The sequence below is a fragment of the Sebastes fasciatus genome, chromosome 12 (genome assembly GCF_043250625.1).
Source record: "Sebastes fasciatus isolate fSebFas1 chromosome 12, fSebFas1.pri, whole genome shotgun sequence".
Lineage (NCBI taxonomy): Eukaryota > Metazoa > Chordata > Actinopteri > Perciformes > Sebastidae > Sebastes > Sebastes fasciatus.
Window position 1 is genome coordinate 21,843,847 of NC_133806.1, and position 17,667 is coordinate 21,861,513.

At 40.1% G+C, this 17,667-nt stretch overlaps 2 protein-coding genes across 4 annotated transcripts; one reads left to right on the forward strand and one right to left on the reverse strand.

Annotated features, from left to right (window-relative positions):
• Positions 1 to 2,552: 2,552 nt before the first annotated feature.
• mrs2 (magnesium transporter MRS2) lies at positions 2,553 to 16,966 on the reverse strand. Of its 2 annotated transcripts, XR_012596271.1 has the most exons (13): positions 16,158 to 16,966; positions 15,214 to 15,272; positions 14,882 to 14,918; positions 14,348 to 14,460; positions 8,263 to 8,424; positions 7,972 to 8,102; positions 7,458 to 7,574; positions 6,389 to 6,458; positions 5,984 to 6,066; positions 5,195 to 5,312; positions 4,346 to 4,459; positions 2,935 to 4,245; positions 2,553 to 2,870 (listed from the first exon to the last, which is right to left on the reverse strand). XR_012596271.1 is itself a non-coding variant. In XM_074654157.1 (12 exons), exons 1-12 carry the CDS (start codon positions 16,507 to 16,509, stop codon positions 4,186 to 4,188), a joined length of 1,416 nt encoding a protein of 471 aa, XP_074510258.1. In that variant the 5' UTR covers positions 16,510 to 16,966; the 3' UTR covers positions 2,553 to 4,185. The 2 variants fall into 2 exon arrangements, 1 of the variants encoding a protein (XP_074510258.1); XM_074654157.1 differs by having other exon boundaries at positions 2,553 to 4,245.
• On the forward strand, positions 8,777 to 14,007 carry LOC141779367 (integrin beta-1-like). 2 transcript variants are annotated; one of them, XM_074654158.1, is made up of 7 exons: positions 8,777 to 8,936; positions 9,944 to 10,198; positions 10,390 to 10,603; positions 11,093 to 11,222; positions 11,427 to 11,736; positions 11,871 to 12,149; positions 13,613 to 14,007. In XM_074654158.1, the coding sequence occupies exons 2-7, from the start codon at positions 9,945 to 9,947 to the stop codon at positions 13,806 to 13,808; spliced, it is 1,383 nt and encodes a 460-aa protein (XP_074510259.1). In that variant the 5' UTR covers positions 8,777 to 8,936; position 9,944; the 3' UTR covers positions 13,809 to 14,007. The 2 variants fall into 2 exon arrangements, with proteins under 2 accessions (XP_074510259.1, XP_074510260.1); XM_074654159.1 differs by having other exon boundaries at positions 10,393 to 10,603.
• Positions 16,967 to 17,667: the final 701 nt, after the last annotated feature.

Consider the following 17,667-nt stretch of genomic DNA (forward strand, 5'->3'; position numbering starts at 1 on the left):
TTTATTCACACTGTTTTACTATAATTTTAGTTTAAGTTTGACTTTTTATTCTTGTTCTTTTTTTTCTTTATGAAAAAGGGACTATTTTTAACTTTCAGAAATGCTTGTTAACAGCAACACCTGTGGCCGTTAAGTCAACAAAAGTCAGCGTCGGGCTCGCGCTTGCTCGCTCTCAATATACCTGAACGAGCATCACTCAAAACAGTGAGGCGACACAAGTCAGCTAAAACCACAATATCACTCTATATTTCAGCTGCTTGGCAGTAATGTTAGCTGACCAGACGAAGGTCTCTCCATGAACATGATTTAGATCTGATCCTAGTGTTGGCTTTTCCTGCCTAAGTGCAGGCTGAGGCAGCGGGGCTCTCCAGCGTGTCTCCCTGCTCTCTCCGCCCACAGCCGGAGAGAGCAGAGGAGACACCGGCACCCGGTCGGTAACGAGAAGACAACGTAAATCTCTGTAGAGTTCCGTCACTTCACAAGACACGGAAAACCTCTGTTGGTCTGGAGGAGCTGCAGCAGTTATTTCTGCACAAACGTCCCCTGTACATTCACTAGATATTCTCAGAGCTAAACTAACTCTTCTGCAGTGTGTAGTGAACGCGCGTTCACGTCTAGAGGTGGAGTGAGCTGAGCTGTCTGAGTGAAGGCGAGCAGGCAGAGGAGGAGGGTACAGCGGCTACACGCGAACGCGCATATGTGAGCGCGCATGTGTGACGACCCGCTACATTTAATGCGCGTACAAAGTTACAAATAGTCCCTTTAAGTCAACAAAAGTCAGCGTTGGGCTCGCGCTTGCGCACTTTAAATAGACATGAACGAGCATCGCTCAAAACGGCGAACTCTTCTGCAGTGTGGAGTGAGCGCGCATGCTTGTCTAGAGGTGGAGCGAGACAGCGAGAACGTGTGAGTGAAGGCAAGCAGGCACAGGAGCAGTGACTCCAGCCAAACGCGAGCGCGCATGTGCGAACGCGCATGGGATCCCGACCCGGTACATTTATACACTTAAAAAGTTACAAACAGTCCCTTTAAATAATTGTTAAATACATGGAATTCAATAAACATTTTAGTATGTCATACTATGTCAACACATTTAAAAAAACTATTTTTGAGAAAACAAAAAATGATTGCGAAAAATGAATTTTCTAAACTAAATTGAAAGTCCACTATTCTAATCGAATTAAGATCAGCTTGACACAATTTATTTGGTGGTAAACTCTTCAAATAATGAGTAGATGAACTCAGTTTGGGTTGTTTACTCTCTGCTACACCCCCCAACAGCAGATATTAACCTGTCTGTTACTGTAGGCTAGTAAGTAGACACCTAGTAACAAGTGTTGGACTGATGGTTGTATGAAAAAATATCAATCAACACTAGGCTGAAAATAATGGTGCTGTTCTCTTTTTAACTCTAAACATTCTACTTAATGGACAACTTTGTGTTGAGGAAGCAAAAACTAACCAGGCTACAAAGCAAGAAGTACAGCAGTTTCTCTGCTATTAGAAGCTTTTATGGTGCAAAAAAGATAATAAAGGTTCCTAAAACACTTAAAATAAATTGGTAAATGAGTAACTTTTGATAGCCTACATAAAGCTGTAAGCACTGGCTGCTTTTTATGACATAAAGTGCAGGATGTTATAGCTCAGAGGTAGAAAAAATCATAACGTTTCTACTTAAACATTGCAGTGTTTTATTTCACAGTAATTGTTAAGTACATGGAATTCAATAAACATTTTAGTATGTCATACTGTTTTATTTTACTCCTTTTATACCTGAGATAAAGGACTGCACTGCAGTGTGAAGAGAAGCATCATTCAATGAAGTGACTTTTAAACTGTAAATATGACTCCCTCTAGTGCAGAAGAATGGTTATGACACCATAACACATACAATCTCAGTCACACATGAAATTGAAATATTAAAAAACAAAAAGACTCCTTTAACCTTATGTTTTCTTTGTACCAGAAGAATTGAGCATGAAGAAAGTTCTCTTTATCTTTCTTTATCTATGAGAGAAAATGTAACTTTGCTTTGCTGTCTTTGCCGTCATCTACTAATGTCATTGCTTCAGTGAGACTCTTCATCAAAAAGTCCACATTCTGCAAAAGAAACATATACTGAATACTGTTTTCTAAACATTGATGCTCTGATAATCATTTCGTCACTACAGTGACAGTGACACTAGATATTCTCAGAGCTAAACTAACTCTTCTGCAGTATGTAGTGAACGCGCGTTCACGTCTAGAGGTGGAGCGAGCTGAGCTGTCTGAGTGAAGGCGAGCATTTAGAGGAGGAGGGTATTATTTAGGTTTTAGTGATTTAGGTTTTATTTTACAACCTTTTTTAGTGGATGTAATGAGGATCTTTTGGCACTTTAAGACTTCAATGTCAAAGCAATGACTGCTGCCAAAGCTTCCAATTTTATATTTGTACTTTTCAATTTGTAGTAATTTCATTTTGACATTGAAGAATCTTTTTAGTTGTTGTTCAGTGTCAGAAAAGCTGAATTAGATCCACTTGGACTCAATGTGGTTAAAAACGTGACAAATTCCAAGAACGTTGAATATTTCTTTATAGGCATTAAATATAATACAGGGAAACAACCGTTAAAAGGTGAAGGATCTGGACGGATATGTTATAAATAAATACACAGTACTGTAAGGCAGTGCTTTCCAACATGTTAGGCTTGTGACTCCTGAAAATGAAGCCAAATCTACTGGTGATCCCTCATCACCTGTTGCATATGTCTATCAGCTTTGACCAGTTCAACCAAAGACGTAAAATAATAACATTATCTCATTCACTAAGATGACAGGAAATTTGCAAAAAAAAAACAACTTAAAGTTGAAATATGCTTTTTCTGTTTCCTCTTCCTGTTCATCTTCTCAAGTGCCAACCGATTTATTTGGCGACCTCTTGAGGGTATCCTGAACCCCAGGTTGGAAAACACTGCTGTAAGGCATAGGCTGTCAATGTGTATAATGTGGCGGCAGTATGACAAGAATGCTTTCTTTTGGTAGGTTTTTTAAAAGGGACAGTGTGTACAATTCTAGTGGTGCGGTTGCAGATTGCAACCAACTGAATACCGCTCCGCTCACTCCTTACTTTCTGAGACTGCGGTAACCTGAGTAACGCTAACGAGAACACAACGATTCTCAGTTTCAGGTGATTATACACTAATGAAAACATAGTTATGAATATTAAATTCCATTTCTGCTAATAGATCCCCTGAAATATTACACACTGTTCCTTTAAATGTTTTCATTGAGGTTCCGCCTTTAACATTTCAAACACCAATAGCTTTCATGCAAATAGGACAGCTTGATGACAGATTTCAAGTCATACTCTTGAAAGTTCCTCATTTCTTCAGACCCTTTAATTTTTGGGCACACGTCAATTTGAGACACGTCACTCACAGTAACAAAGTGAGACACAGTACCAAAACAAAACTGTCAATATGTCTTTTAAAGACTGAGGAATAATTGCTGAGGTAGCTCAGCCAGTTCCGTCACAAATGTCAGAAAACGTTGTCCCGCTTTTAATCGGTTATGCTGCCAATCACATCAGATATTAGATTATCATCTGATAAATCCTTGTTTTTTAGAGGACTAAATGTTTCAGGATGTCCTTATTGTCTAACTGGTGGTACACTGTTGCACGCATAACCTCTAATAAAGGCAAATTCTTACTAACATACTGAGCATAGAGGACATAACACTATAAACTTTACACATTCATTTGGCTCACATTAATTTAAATAATACGATGTAAATCCTTTTAACACACCTATGAAATGAGGTACAAGTGCATGTAAGGTGGTTATCATATTAGTTGGGTTGTTATTCGTTTCAGTTCCAATGCTGCCACTCGCCCACGCACTGCTCTAAAACCACTGATGACAGAGCAATACTCTGTGCCATCCATATGATTAGATATGAAGACATTTAATCAAGTATCTGAAATGACGGGGACACAGAAGCACACACAGTGGAGTCTCCAGACATGTGGATGCAGTCTCAATCTCTGCTGAAGGCATGGTGGAGTAAAAGAATGAGGTGTGTTATGAACTGAAAATTTCCAGCCTTTGTAGAGAATTCAGGAGGTCCCGGATGGTAAAACAATCGTCTCTAAAGCTGCAGAGTCTGTAGGAGGTCTGTGGCATTTTACAGAGCGGAGGTAGAACATCATCTGACTCCCGCCTTGATGTCTGATGCTTTCAGATTTCTCTTCCATACTCGAGGGATCTGTATCACAAACAGGAGAAATGACACTCAGGACTTGATCTTTAACCACTCTTTCATTTGGCATTATAGTGTGTTTGTGTGTTTGTGTGTGTTGCATTACTATAGAGGGTACTGAAGGCTCTAGATGTCGTCCCAGGAATGACAGCAGTCGTCTCCATATCAGCCCGCTGCCCAGGAACATGAAGCCTGTTACCATCCAGAAAACGACGGGTTCCTGGTAATAAACAGTGGGAGTATATGTGAGTATACATCGTAAATGTGCAGTATGCACATACTGACACATGGACCAAAATTAATGAAGACACGCAGATGACATTGCAGAAACACTGGAAAGCTTAATGACACACACAAGCAGGTCTGAATGTATACATGTCCACAGACAAAATATACTATATTGACCAACTTATTGCAAATTATTAAATCAATTAATCCTTTTGTCTGTAAAAAGGGACGAATTCCCATTAAAAACAATTCAAATCTAAAGTTTAGTCGTTCCGCATAAAAGAAAAGACTAAACTTTGCTTATTAAACGTTAACGTTAAACAAGCGAGTAGGTTTTCCGGGCACATCCAACTGGTAAGAGGCCCCGGGGCAGACCCAGAACAGGCTAGAGGGATTATATATCTCATCTGGCCTGGGAACGCCTCGGGGTCCCCCAGGAAAGCTGGAAAACGTTGCTGGGGTGAGGGACGTCTGGAATTCCCTGCTAAGACTGCTGCCACCGCAACCCGGCCACGGATAAGCGGAAGAAAATGGATGGATGGATGGGAGTTTAGTCCTAAATTGTTATTTTTTTCAGACTAACAGTCCAAAACACAAGGGCTTACAACAAAATAAAGTTAAAACAAGTAAGAAAATCCTCATATTTCAGAAGCTGTAAACAGCAAAAGCAACAGTCAAACCCAGATGTGGTGATATACAGTATTTCTTTAGCAGGAAGCTGCCTCACCTCTTCGAAGGACGACTCCAAATTCATTCCAAAGGCCACCCCTATCAGACCGAATAAGGTAAGGGAGAAGGTACCCATCGCCAGTTGCAGACTGAGGCGCATCATCACGTTACGATGGCTGGAATAAAACAGACAGCAGGTTTGTTTCAAGGGGACTTAAAGGATAGGTTAACAATTTTGTCATGTCTGTCCCAAAGCAATAGTAAGGTGCCCGTACTGTATGTACACTGAAAAAGTTTTTGCTTGCTGTAATCATTCCTCATGTTCATCATACCGGCCATTAAATGATCTCTTCCAAATATGCTGTCAATGTCAGAGATAAGGGATAAAATACACAGCCCTCGTTTTGTGGATAAAGTATTTGTTTATCTGACGATTAGCTTCAACAGTCTGAGTTAGTCAAATCAAGCAGACATCTAAATGAGGTTACAGTGTTTTTTGTACAAAATTCCTTCTGTTTTTGTTTCTATATCCAGATACTGCAGCTCAACCAAGCCCCCAGGAAGGCTGCCAGGCTTTGAAGCAAATTTTACATAGTGGCCAAATGGTGGAATTACAACTTCTGTGTCCGTCAAGTGATGCCACTAGGCCCAAACAAACAAAATCCTGTAGATGGTAAGACAACATAAAAAACATGACAACTTTTATAAATATAACTTTTGGACAGTCCAAATATTTTACATCGAATGCAATTGGGTTTATTACAAATGACAACTATCTACAAATATGTATGCACATACTGTATGTATACATATTGTATACTCAGTATGTCTGTGTGTGTGTGTGTACCTGTCCAGATTGATAAAGATGACGTTCTCGGAGTCGTCTATCAGCGCTTTCAGCTCTCTGGTCTTGTTCCCCAGCTCCTCAGCCTGTGTGGAGCATTTCACAGTCACTGTTAGAACTCTCAACACAACCACTGAGCATTACATGTAGAGGATATTTCATATTGTGTGCCAGTGCTTTCGATATCAAACAAACAAGCGGACAGGTTCAACACCACAATAAAGGTGCAAGTAGGTATACATGTTAGGACTTTAGTTCAGCTTTTTCCAAATGTCAATATTAAGTTAAATGAATTCATTGTTGAGCATGCTTTATCATGAGTTTATTTTAATATATTTCATTTTAATTATTTAATTTAATTAAGGAAAAGTGAAACATTTTTATATCCAACTGTTTAAGTAGCACTACCTGCATATAGTAATTCTCCAATAACAGTTCCATCTCTTCAGCGTGGTCAATACCCAAACTGCTCTCCTCACTATAAAGGCAAACAGACAGACAGACAAATGTTCATACACACATAAAAACAAACAAAAAGACTGTTATAGAAAAGGCCTGGTAGTTACTAAAACTTTCAGCAGTCAGTGTGACCATGTATATATATTTTGGAATTGCTACACATTTTTGATAAACATGGGTGGAAGTATTCAGATCCTTTTGCCTAAGTAAAAGTACTAAGACCACACTGTAAAAATACAAGTACAAGTAAAAGTGCTGCATTGAAAATGTTACTTAAGTAAAAATAGTTGGTTGTGGTGGAGTGACTTTTTAATTAAAGGACTGCAACTAATAAATATTTACATTATGAATTAATTTGCTGATTATTTTATCCATTAGTCGATTGATTATTTGGTTTGTAAAAATTCCTTCACAATGCTTGTTTTGTTCGACCAATAGTCCATAATTTCAAATGATTAAAGATAAGTTAAAATTATTAAATAATAATAAGAAAATCCTAACATTTGTGAAGCTGGAACCATGAGATGGTTTTGCATGAAAAATGACTTCAATATAGTTGCCAATAATTTTTTTGTCAATCTACTAATCGCTTCAAGTATAACTTCAATCATAAAAACGGAAAATAGGCAACAACTGCGTTTTTCTGCAGAACAAAAATGACAAATGTTGACCGCATTAATACCTCAAACACATGACATAGTTTTAGTTTTCATATAGTAGTCCCATCAGTCCTTGTTTTAAGCAGCCAGACAATACATGTCAGAGTGACAAAGACATCTTATAATATCTTATTACACAGCGTTGTCGAATACTCGATTCTGATTGGTCAATCACAGCGTTCTACGGTCTGTTATTTCTTTATAATTTATTTCTTTTTGATTTTGGCAGGTTCTGTCCTTCATATTTGACACCTTGGGGATCAATTAAATGTTATCGTTTCTTATCTTTTACTGCAGCAACTGACTGGGACTTTAAAGGCCTTTTAGCATTCATGTAAGTGTTTGTGTGTGTAACTTACAAAACTCTTGGGTCTGTCCACTTGGTCAGACAGAGTTCTTCAATGATCTCGTCCTCATCCAAAATCTTCAGCAAGGTATCCTTAAAGACTTTTATATTCGTCTCCAACTCAGATAAGCTGTCGGATGTAAGAGAGTCAGGATGTTAACTGAGCGAGACGGACAAAACAAAATATGTGAATCTTTTCAAAGGACTTTTTGAGAGGAGATAAAAGCGGAGATATGGTGCTGGAAAAAAAAGTTTTAGCCAAGAAGATAACATACATGAAGAAAACAATAATAGTGTGAGACCTAAGCCTTGAGACGTGTCACCCGTGATAAATGTGAAGCTTTATAAAAGTGATCTTTAAAAGGTGAGGGACTATTTTGATTGACTGATGAAAACGAGTACAGTCCCAGAGATGCTGACCTAGTTCTCATATTAATTTAGAAAACCATTGCAAACTTGATGCTAACATCCTCATTTATAAGATCATTTACATAATACGGCATTGTTTGTGGCTGTGTGCGCTTTACCTCTTGCTGTTCTGCAGCAGTATATGTAGTTTACTTCTATCAACGGAAAGGATTTTAGGATCCACCAGGGATTCCAACGTGTCCAACATTATTGGTTCGACATCATTCAGCCGAGCTTGTAGCGTGTTTACCTATCGACACGAATACATGAAGACACATGATATGAACATACACGCTTCACCTTATCTCGTAACAGAGCCTCATGTATATGTCCTCAATTTACAGGCAGGTTTGATGTAGGTTAGAGCATGCTTAAATACACAGAGACAGCGTTTTGCTAATCTGTCTCACCGTGTGCTGCAGGAGGGCCTCCAGTGCTCTGAATTCAAAGGGCAGCGAGTGTGACTGCGATGCTAGCTGAGGGGCCAGCTCCAGCACCAACCAACGCTCCAATCCCAAACCACGAAAATCCAACACCAACAGGGACTGCGGGGTCACGATGGCTTTCAAAGACTGTGGAGAAACAGAGGGACGAGGTGGGGGAGGTTACCCTCTTTGGAAAACACTGAAACGTGTACTCTGATCCCTGATATCAGACGCAAATACTTTAAGAACATCTTCATTCAAGACTTTCAAGATTGAAATGTCGGAAATGTTTTGTAGCAACTGATGAATGGCTTTTTATAAGTTTTATCTACACTGACATTTCTTGTTAATGTGAATGTGTCTGTGCTCAGTGTGTGCACATACAGCGGCGTGTGCAGAACTACAATTGGGCGACTGCAGTCCCAATAGTGGACTCTGATCTTTAAATATTTGCGGCGAGAGACCCGAAAAACTTTGATCCTCTAGAAAAACAATACTAGACAGCTAAAACAGCCGCACCAATCCGGTGACCAGATTCTGCATCCTGGGTCTCAAGCAGCATTCCCACCCAGTCAATATATGACCTCAGCTTGTCAGTGTGTCACAGTGTGCAAAGGTAAATAGCCCCAAGACGCAGCTACAGCAACGAAAGCGTTCAGGTAACGTAGCGGCACTACTCTGTATCTGTGTTTTAATGTATTTAGCACATAATTAATTACAGAACCTGAGAAACATGAATCATGCTGTTAAACAAAAAAAAGAAGCAAAGTACGGGAAAAAGCACACATAGAAAGGTATATAAGGCTACTTGTTGCACCAGTCACTTACTAATTACAGTCCTGCTTAAGTTTGTTTATTTGTTTGTCTTTCTAACAGTTGTGGTAGTTTTTTCTTTCAGTTTTAGACAGATCTAATTTCTATAGCTTCTATCCTTGTCAAGAAAGAGATATGTAGGTATATAGTATAATAGGGCTGCCCCATCTTAGTCGATTAGTCAACTAATCGGTCGTTTCGGTCTTAGTCGACCAAGATTTCTTTAGTCAATTAGTTGTTTTTTATGATTTTTTCATGCTGAGTGACTTATTTCCAAGAAACTTACACATCTCTGGTAAACACCAGATTTAAAGTGGTGCTTTTGTGTGTTTCTTTGTGGAGAAACTCAGTTTTACAGATTTGTCGATTAAATCAACTATTCGATTAGTCTACAAAATCCTACGAGTGTTAGTCAACTAATAATTTCCTTGGTCGTCGAGGACAGCCCTATAGTATACTTTAAGTATTTACATCAAATGTTAGTAAACTCATGCAAAATTATTTTAAACATGTAATGAAATACAAACAGGCCTGACTGTAGACCTGCATCTTCTTCACCATTTAGTAGTCTAATAAAGCAAAAGGATTTGTCTTATTTTGCCAATGTTATTCTTTATTTTAATTGTAAGCGTGACCCATTAAATAGAGAAGATAAGGGACTGTTAAGAAAACCTGTCAGTCATCCCTGCAACATTTTAGTGAGTTAACTTACTAAAAGTTTGCCTATTTAGTAAATACAACTGTATTTTTTTAACTTTTTAACTTGCATCCTTTATTATATTTTATATATTTATCTATTGATGATATAAATTCCTACTTTCAAGTACATCCTGGTGTTTTATTCTAACTGCAGGATGTCTGTGAAGCTGCTCGGTCTCTGTCTGCTGCTGGTACTGTTGTGTCCCAGCTGGGCCGAAGAACAGACGTGTCTCACATCGGCCTCCAACTGTGACGAGTGCATCCAGTCCGGCCCGGCGTGTGCTTGGTGCACCGCCCCTCAATCTACCATCCGCTGTCATACCTTGAAGGGGCTGCGGAGAGCAGGCTGTCGTAAAAGACACGTGTATAACCCTGAGGGCATGGTGCAGGCTGACAAGAATGACAGCAGGTAAGCATCCGGGTTTAAAGATCCACTGCGAAACTCTTTACACTCCGTCAGATAAAACACACCCATCTTATCAGCTCGAACAGGGAGTGCAGCACAGACAGATCCCAAACTGATACGACACTGGTGCTAGATTACATCCGTTACCATTTGGTCAAGACCACAATGACCTCTAAGGTATTGCTCTTCTTCAGCAGAACCGAACCAGCAAATGCCAAGGCCCTGTTCCTCCAGCCCCAGGAGTTCTCCATCCGTTTGAGGCCGGGTGTGAGCCAGTCCTTCCCTATCACTATCACCATGCCAACAGACCAGCCTATCACAGAGCTGATCATGGACACCAGCCCTGTGCCAGCGGGAGTCAACATGACATTCAGTAGCATCATGAATGGAAACCATCTGGTCCTACAGGTCAACAAAATTAAGACATTAGGAAATACCAATCTAACTATAAAGCAAGGAATCTCTGTCTGTCTGTCTGTATGTCGCCAGTGAGACTGTATTTCCCTGGTGTAAGACTTGATACTAATTTATAACACTGATAACATTACTCCAAGCAAAATACCATGCTCTACTTTAAAATGCATCCTTTACTTTATAACCACAGAGGTTATGTCAAAGCAAACAACTAATATGCGTATTTGGAAATTACCTCCACAAAAGTGTACTTCAGTGTGTTTCAAGTGTTTTTTCTTGCGACTTGGGTGTGTGACGCAACTATGACATGGCGGGTGTATTCCTCAGGACCGAAGAAAGCGCAGTACTGAGTGTGAAGTTGTTTGTATATGAGCGGTTCTTGAGAAAATTGCAAGCAGGCCAGGCATTCGTCTCGTTCTGAACAGGCATGTTTTCAACAGGCACTGCACTCATTATTATAATAATAAAGCTTTTTTTCTCCAGGTGAATATTGAGGCTGCCAAGTGTCCCAGTGAGAGTGATGACTCAAACCAGAACAGGACTGGGCCCTGGTCGGTCCACATCACACCCAGAGGCTTTTCACTGAGTGTGAAGTTAGAGATAACTCTGGAGTGTGAGTATAACTTCATGCTACAGTCAATATAGGGTCAAAAAGCAGAGTATCAGAAAAATCCCCATATTGGACAGTGAGATAAAATGAGTCCTCTAACGACTGAAAGACTTTAACAGTCAGTATGCGGCTAAAATGGCACACGTTTGTCTTCTATTATCTGACAAATAGCTTGTGCAAAAAATAAAATAAAATGTGTTTCCCCAGGTCAGTGTGACTGCACAAGACACCCTGAGGAAAGCAGCCCTGGCTGCAGTGGCCATGGGGCTCTGGTGTGTGGCCAGTGTGAGTGCCACAAGCCTTACACTGGACAACAGTGCCAAGAGGAGGACACTGATTCCATTTTTTCACGAAGTGAAGACTTCTGTCGCTCAGGCCCGAATGCCCCTCTGTGCAGCAGCAGGGGGAAATGTGTGGAAGGATTCTGTGAGTGTGAAATGAGAGTAAACCCGCAAGAAAGAAACAGCGGACAATTCTGCGAGTGCAGCAACTTTGACTGTCTACGCCACAACGGCAGGTATAATATGTGGTGATCAGTGAGCCATATCATCAGCCGTATGCAATATCATCTTCTCTTTTAATTCTACTTAATTAGAGAAACAGATTTATATTAAAAAGACTACAAAAGACAAATTTTTTTTTTACATTTAGGATATGTGGAGGCCATGGGAGGTGCGAGTGTGGACGCTGCAATTGTGATGACGACTGGACCGGTGAAGGCTGCGTCTGCTCCATGGAAACAGCTTCCTGTATGGCAACAAACCAGAGGCTGTGTAACGACAGAGGGTCGTGTCAGTGCGGAATGTGTAAATGTGAGCCACCATACGCAGGCCCGACCTGTGAGGAGTGCCCTGTTTGTATGGGCAGGTGTGAGCAGCACAAGGCGTGTGTGGAGTGTCGGGCGTTTGGGACAGGAGCAAAGAGGAACAGGTGAGAACTGGTTGCTTTGAATACATGGTGTTAAGCCGCCTACACATGATCAGCTATAAAATCGCTCAGTGCTGGCTTGTGTTCCTATGGGGAGAGTGGTGCCGCCCGACTAGGTGAAAGCGCTACCGTGTGGCGCACTGCTCGAAATCGCCACGGAGCGCTTGTTACGGCACCACAACTTCTTCTTGCTGCTTTTAGCATTAAAATGGCTAAAATATAAAAATAAATTCCTTTCGTGAACCCCCCTCCTTCCTAATCATATTTAATAGGCCTTAAAAAAAAGGAACTCTTTAACCTCTGCTATTGTGATTTTCAGTGACTGCCATTTTCAAAGGGGTCCCTTGACCTCTGACCTCATATGTGAATGAAAACGGGTTACCCACGAGTATCCCCTTTACAGACATGCCCACTTTATGATAATCACATGCAGTTTGGGGTAAAAGGCATCCAGTTTTTTGAATGCAGTAAAAATGTGTTATTTTCGCCTATTCTAAAATGGTGTATTTGAATATTTCTGCATACTGAGGTCCCTAAACAGTCTTGGAATTTAATAAATCGGGTATCACTGTAAAGCTGAGACTGTTGTGGATCCAATGAGCCCCATTGTATTAATGTGTGATGATGTTAGTCCCCATGGTAGCCATAATTTCCATTGTAGTGAGACCATCTTTTGAAACTTGACCTCACTGTATAGAATTACCTGTTGTGACCTCTAGGATAATCACAGCCTCATGAAACTTTATAGCTACAAACTAAAGACCTAGAGCATTCAGATGATGTATGGCTTTCCTAGCTTGATTGTCAATAATTGGGTTTCTGAGCAGTTTTCAGAACAGAAGTGCTCGCCATCCAATCACCGAAAAATGCAGTTCTTGCAGAAATCTCAAAAAGTCAAAAGTTTTTGACACCAAATCACAGCATGGCTTTTTTTATGGTGTTCCTCAAGGTCTTGGTGTCCTTAATGTGGTATTTTGGAGGGATTATTGATAATTTTTTATCAATTCTCGAGTGGTAAAAAATTGTTAAACATTTCCAACAAATCTGTGTAACAAATGGTATCAACCCAAAAAATGCTGCAACAACTTATGAGACATAATAGAGCATGAGAATGACATCATATACTTCTGCTGAAATGTTCTTAGACCTTATACACTATAGTATATTTTAATTAATTCATGATGGTAAGAGGTTAAATGACCAACACAATGTAATTTTGAATTTATAGTTACTGTATTATTCTTCCTCATACACCTGCTGTTTTGTCATATTTCTAATTTCAGACACATAACTGTTAACATGGAATGTTCACAGTAGTTTTTTCACAATTTACAGAGCAAAACCAAATATTTCTTCATTTACCATGGGTATTTCCATCAAAATGCAACTAATCTACACTACTAGTTTAATTTCCTGCAGACATATTATATGTCTTGAATTGACTGCTTTCTCTCACTCATCATCAGGTGTGATCAAGAGTGTGGCCACCTCAGCTTGACAGTGGTGGAGACCAAAGATGATATGCCTAAACCAGGAGAAACTATTGCATTCTGTAAAATGGTGAGCAGTGAGGACTCTTGCTTATTCTACTACACCTTCTCCAGCACGCCCTCTGGAGGACAGTGGACTGTGGTGCGGGCTAAAGAATGTCCTGGGGATTAACCAGCAAGGAGGAGTGTGTGACGAAAGGTGTCCCAATCCCACTTTAACGTAACTAACTACTGGTCCAAGTCAGCTTCATGCATTGAGTTTTAGTTCACTAGATATTCAGTTTCAATGTTTTTTTGTTCTAAATCCCTAAATGTGTATGAATTATTGTAAGAAAATAGATAAATAAAATGATTTCCAACCTTAGAAACAATGTGATGATACTTTGTCTTTGATGATACTTTCCCCTTTTGAATGACAAATACAGACTACCTCTACCTGCTGGTGTGGAGAGTTATTTTCTCTAACACAGGCACAAAACGTACGTGCTGTAGTCTTTGCGGCGTGTTCGAATGCAACTTGTCGGCCAAGACCAAGGCGACGTGAGGCGACGCAACAGTCGGCCTTCATCGCCGCTACTTCTTTGATGTTGGCTTGGTGTGTCTGGGCTCTAACAGTAAAGCCTGCCCCAGAGGCCAAGGATTCGGCCCGTTTTGAACAGGCACTGCATTAGTCAATCAAAAGCGTGCTTATACGAGTGAAAGAGAGCTTACCTCCATCCGTATGATAATGCAGTTGTTTCTAGCTGTGAGGCTGATACTGTGCTGAAAGCGAAGGTCTCTGGCCTGAAGACTTAGCTCCTGGCAAAGCTCTGTTTTCTTCTTCTCTGTAAGAGAAAAAAGGAAGAAGAGGAGTGGAAGGAGAGGGTTAGAATACAGACATATAATAATAATAACATATCTACTGCTTTCAGCCTCCTCTTTAGCAAAAAAAAAAACATTTTGTTGTAGGACAACAAACATAACCGAGCGAGGGAGCTAACGGTCACACCACAGGTCAACCTACAAGTAACACAGCAATTGTGAGCAACAGTGTATTGTATGTCCAACTGTGCATGGCAAGCATTAAAAAGTGTAGTCTGATGACATATTGAAAATGATGCCTACACTCTGGTGAGAGTGCTCTTATCACAGGATAGGACGGATAACCAATCATCAATCTCAATGACAACTATGATTTTGCTCTTCAAATAAAAGATGACAGGCAAGTACATCAAAGACTAATAACATTTATTTTCCCATACTTACCAAATGATGTCACATTTCCCTCTTGGTCAAAACTCATCTGTGAAAAAAATAAACAAGACACTGATCACCTACCTCTAGCAATCACAGTTATCTAAATGAACACAAGCTTTATGTATTCAAATACATAAAATGTATGACAGAAGATTGGTGGATGTTTGATAAAACATATGGGAAATCTGAGTTAAATCCATCTGATAGAAGCTGTGAAATCCAGCAGTCTGTTGCACCAGCACCAAAGGCATCTTGCCATTAAGTGCATAGTATTATAGTAGTAATAACTACAGTTTAGTAACCTGTGAAACTTTTTTGGCTGACAGCCCTGCATCTCTTACCACTACAAAAGCTGGAGGCACACTGGAAACGTCTGTCACTCCGTGGCGGACAAAGGACACTGTTCAAAGAAAAGACGAAGTTAATCCACTGTGTAAATAAACATTTTACTTCTTTGACTACAGCAATAAAGAGAATGGAAATATGTATTTACTGTGCTCATCATTTTAGGAGTTAAATGACTATGACTTTGAGGGATTTCAGGGACACTAGATTTAGTAGAAAATTAAGATTCATCATCACTCTGCCTAGCCTCTATGAATTTGAATCAATACGCCTCTATCAGAGTTCAGCTTTGATACAGCTTCATAATATATACATAACATAAAGCTGTAACCAATACACTGTTACAGTAGGCAGAAACATGTATGCAGATATCTTAATTAACTATTTAACATGATCTTGTCCCATCTGTCATTCTCACCAGGCCATGTTGCATGCATACTGATGTTGCATGCATACTGACTATCTGTCATTCTCACCAGGCCATGTTGCATGTATACTGATGTTGCATGCATACTGACTATCTGTCATTCTTACCAGGCCATGTTGCATGCATACTGATGTTGCATGCATACTGACTATCTGTCATTCTCACCAAGCCATGTTGCATGCATACTGATGTTGCATGCATACTGACTATCTGTCATTCTCACCAAGCCATGTTGCATGCATACTGATGTTGCATGCATACTGACTATCTGTCATTCTCACCAGGCCATGTTGCATGCATACTGGTGTTTCATGCATACTGACTATCTGTCATTCTCACCAGGCCATGTTGCATGTATACTGATGTTGCATGCATACTGACTATCTGTCATTCTCACCAGGCCATGTTGCATGCATACTGATGTTGCATGCATACTGACTATCTGTCATTCTCACCAGGCCATGTTGCATGCATACTGATGTTGCATGCATACCGACTATCTGTCATTCTTACCAGGCCATGTTGCACCTCCTCGTTGCAGGTTCTCCTTTCTCCCCGCAGCAGACTGAGGTCTTCTGGGTTGACATCTTGACAGTGTTTGACTGCAGATTGCATTTGAACCACTGTAACTCCTGCTGCTGCACAATCCCAGTTGTCCTTTTCCAAGTGGCACCGTGTACTTCAGTGGGTGGAGTATTGTGCGAGCACTACAGAGGATAAGGGTCCCAGTTCTTCCTCCCGTTCTTGAGGAAAAAGATCCAACAGAACTGAAAAGTCGTTTTGGATAAAAGTTCCCACCAAATGGCAAATACATCCTACTAGTGCAGTTCATGCAGCCAGCCAGCAGCAGCCTGTGGAGTTTCATCTCTACACTACTGCAGTGAGGAGATCATGAAACATCTGGTAATGACAGCTTCAGCCTTCATAAGCAAAGAAAGAAGGGATACAGGGGTGGCTGTAAACAGATGACAGTGTGTATAATCCCTGGATCTTCTGGTTTGTTGTCTTAGCTAACTTTCTTCACCATGTTTTCAAGAGTGGCTCTGCATGTGAGCAATGCTGGTTAGCTCAGCTGCTAGTATCAGAAACAGCTCTTAGTTCAATATTATCCATTTAAAAGTCGTGACAGTAAATGAAGACACAAGTAACACAACTCAGTTACCTGCCACTAACTACAGACTTTCCTGAATTAACACCTTAAGCTGTGTTTTTAGTCCTAAAAACAAGTTTGTCCACCACGTTAGCATGACGAGAGGACAGAGAGCAAGAGCATTGTACGGGACCACAATGCACCGCGGTGACGACAAGGGCCGGCTACCAAAGATCGTCTACAGCGAAGTGAATCACTCTGGACTACAAAACGTTGATCAACACAAAGTCGTATATTTTGAGCCAAATAAACAGGGAATAAAATTAGCACCTGCCACCTGCCAAATAACAGGGTCAATGTTGGTTTTGGCACGTAAAAAATTCAGGTCATCTGCCACCATGGCAGACAGGTTTTCCTTATATTAAGAAATATTATTGTTAAAAAGCAATTCTGAAGCTTAAATGAAATATTGGGTAACAATTCATTTTACAGGTCCACACATTTCACTGTAATTAGGTGATAATTAGCAAGTAACCTATTTGAAATTTCTTTGGAATTACTGCCAAGTTACCCCAATATTTACCTCAAAAATGAAGCCTAAATTAAATATAGTTATGGATTAAGGTTACATGATATATTCCACATTTCTACAGTCTGGTACCACTGACTCAGTGTTTACAATTTTGAAGCGGTCTACCTAGATATCAGAAGTGGCAGACAAAAAAAAAATTGAGTGGCCAATAGAAATGTTCAGTGACCTGCCACAGTGGCAGGTGAGGAAAAAGGTTAATTTCAGACCCTGCAAGTAAGCCAGGATTTTTTAAAATACAGAGGTCATGAGTCAAAATATTTCCCATATAAGCCCATTTCTGCCAGGAAAAGACAAAATATTAAGAAAATAAAAAAAGATACTCTTGGTAAATCAAAATGCCT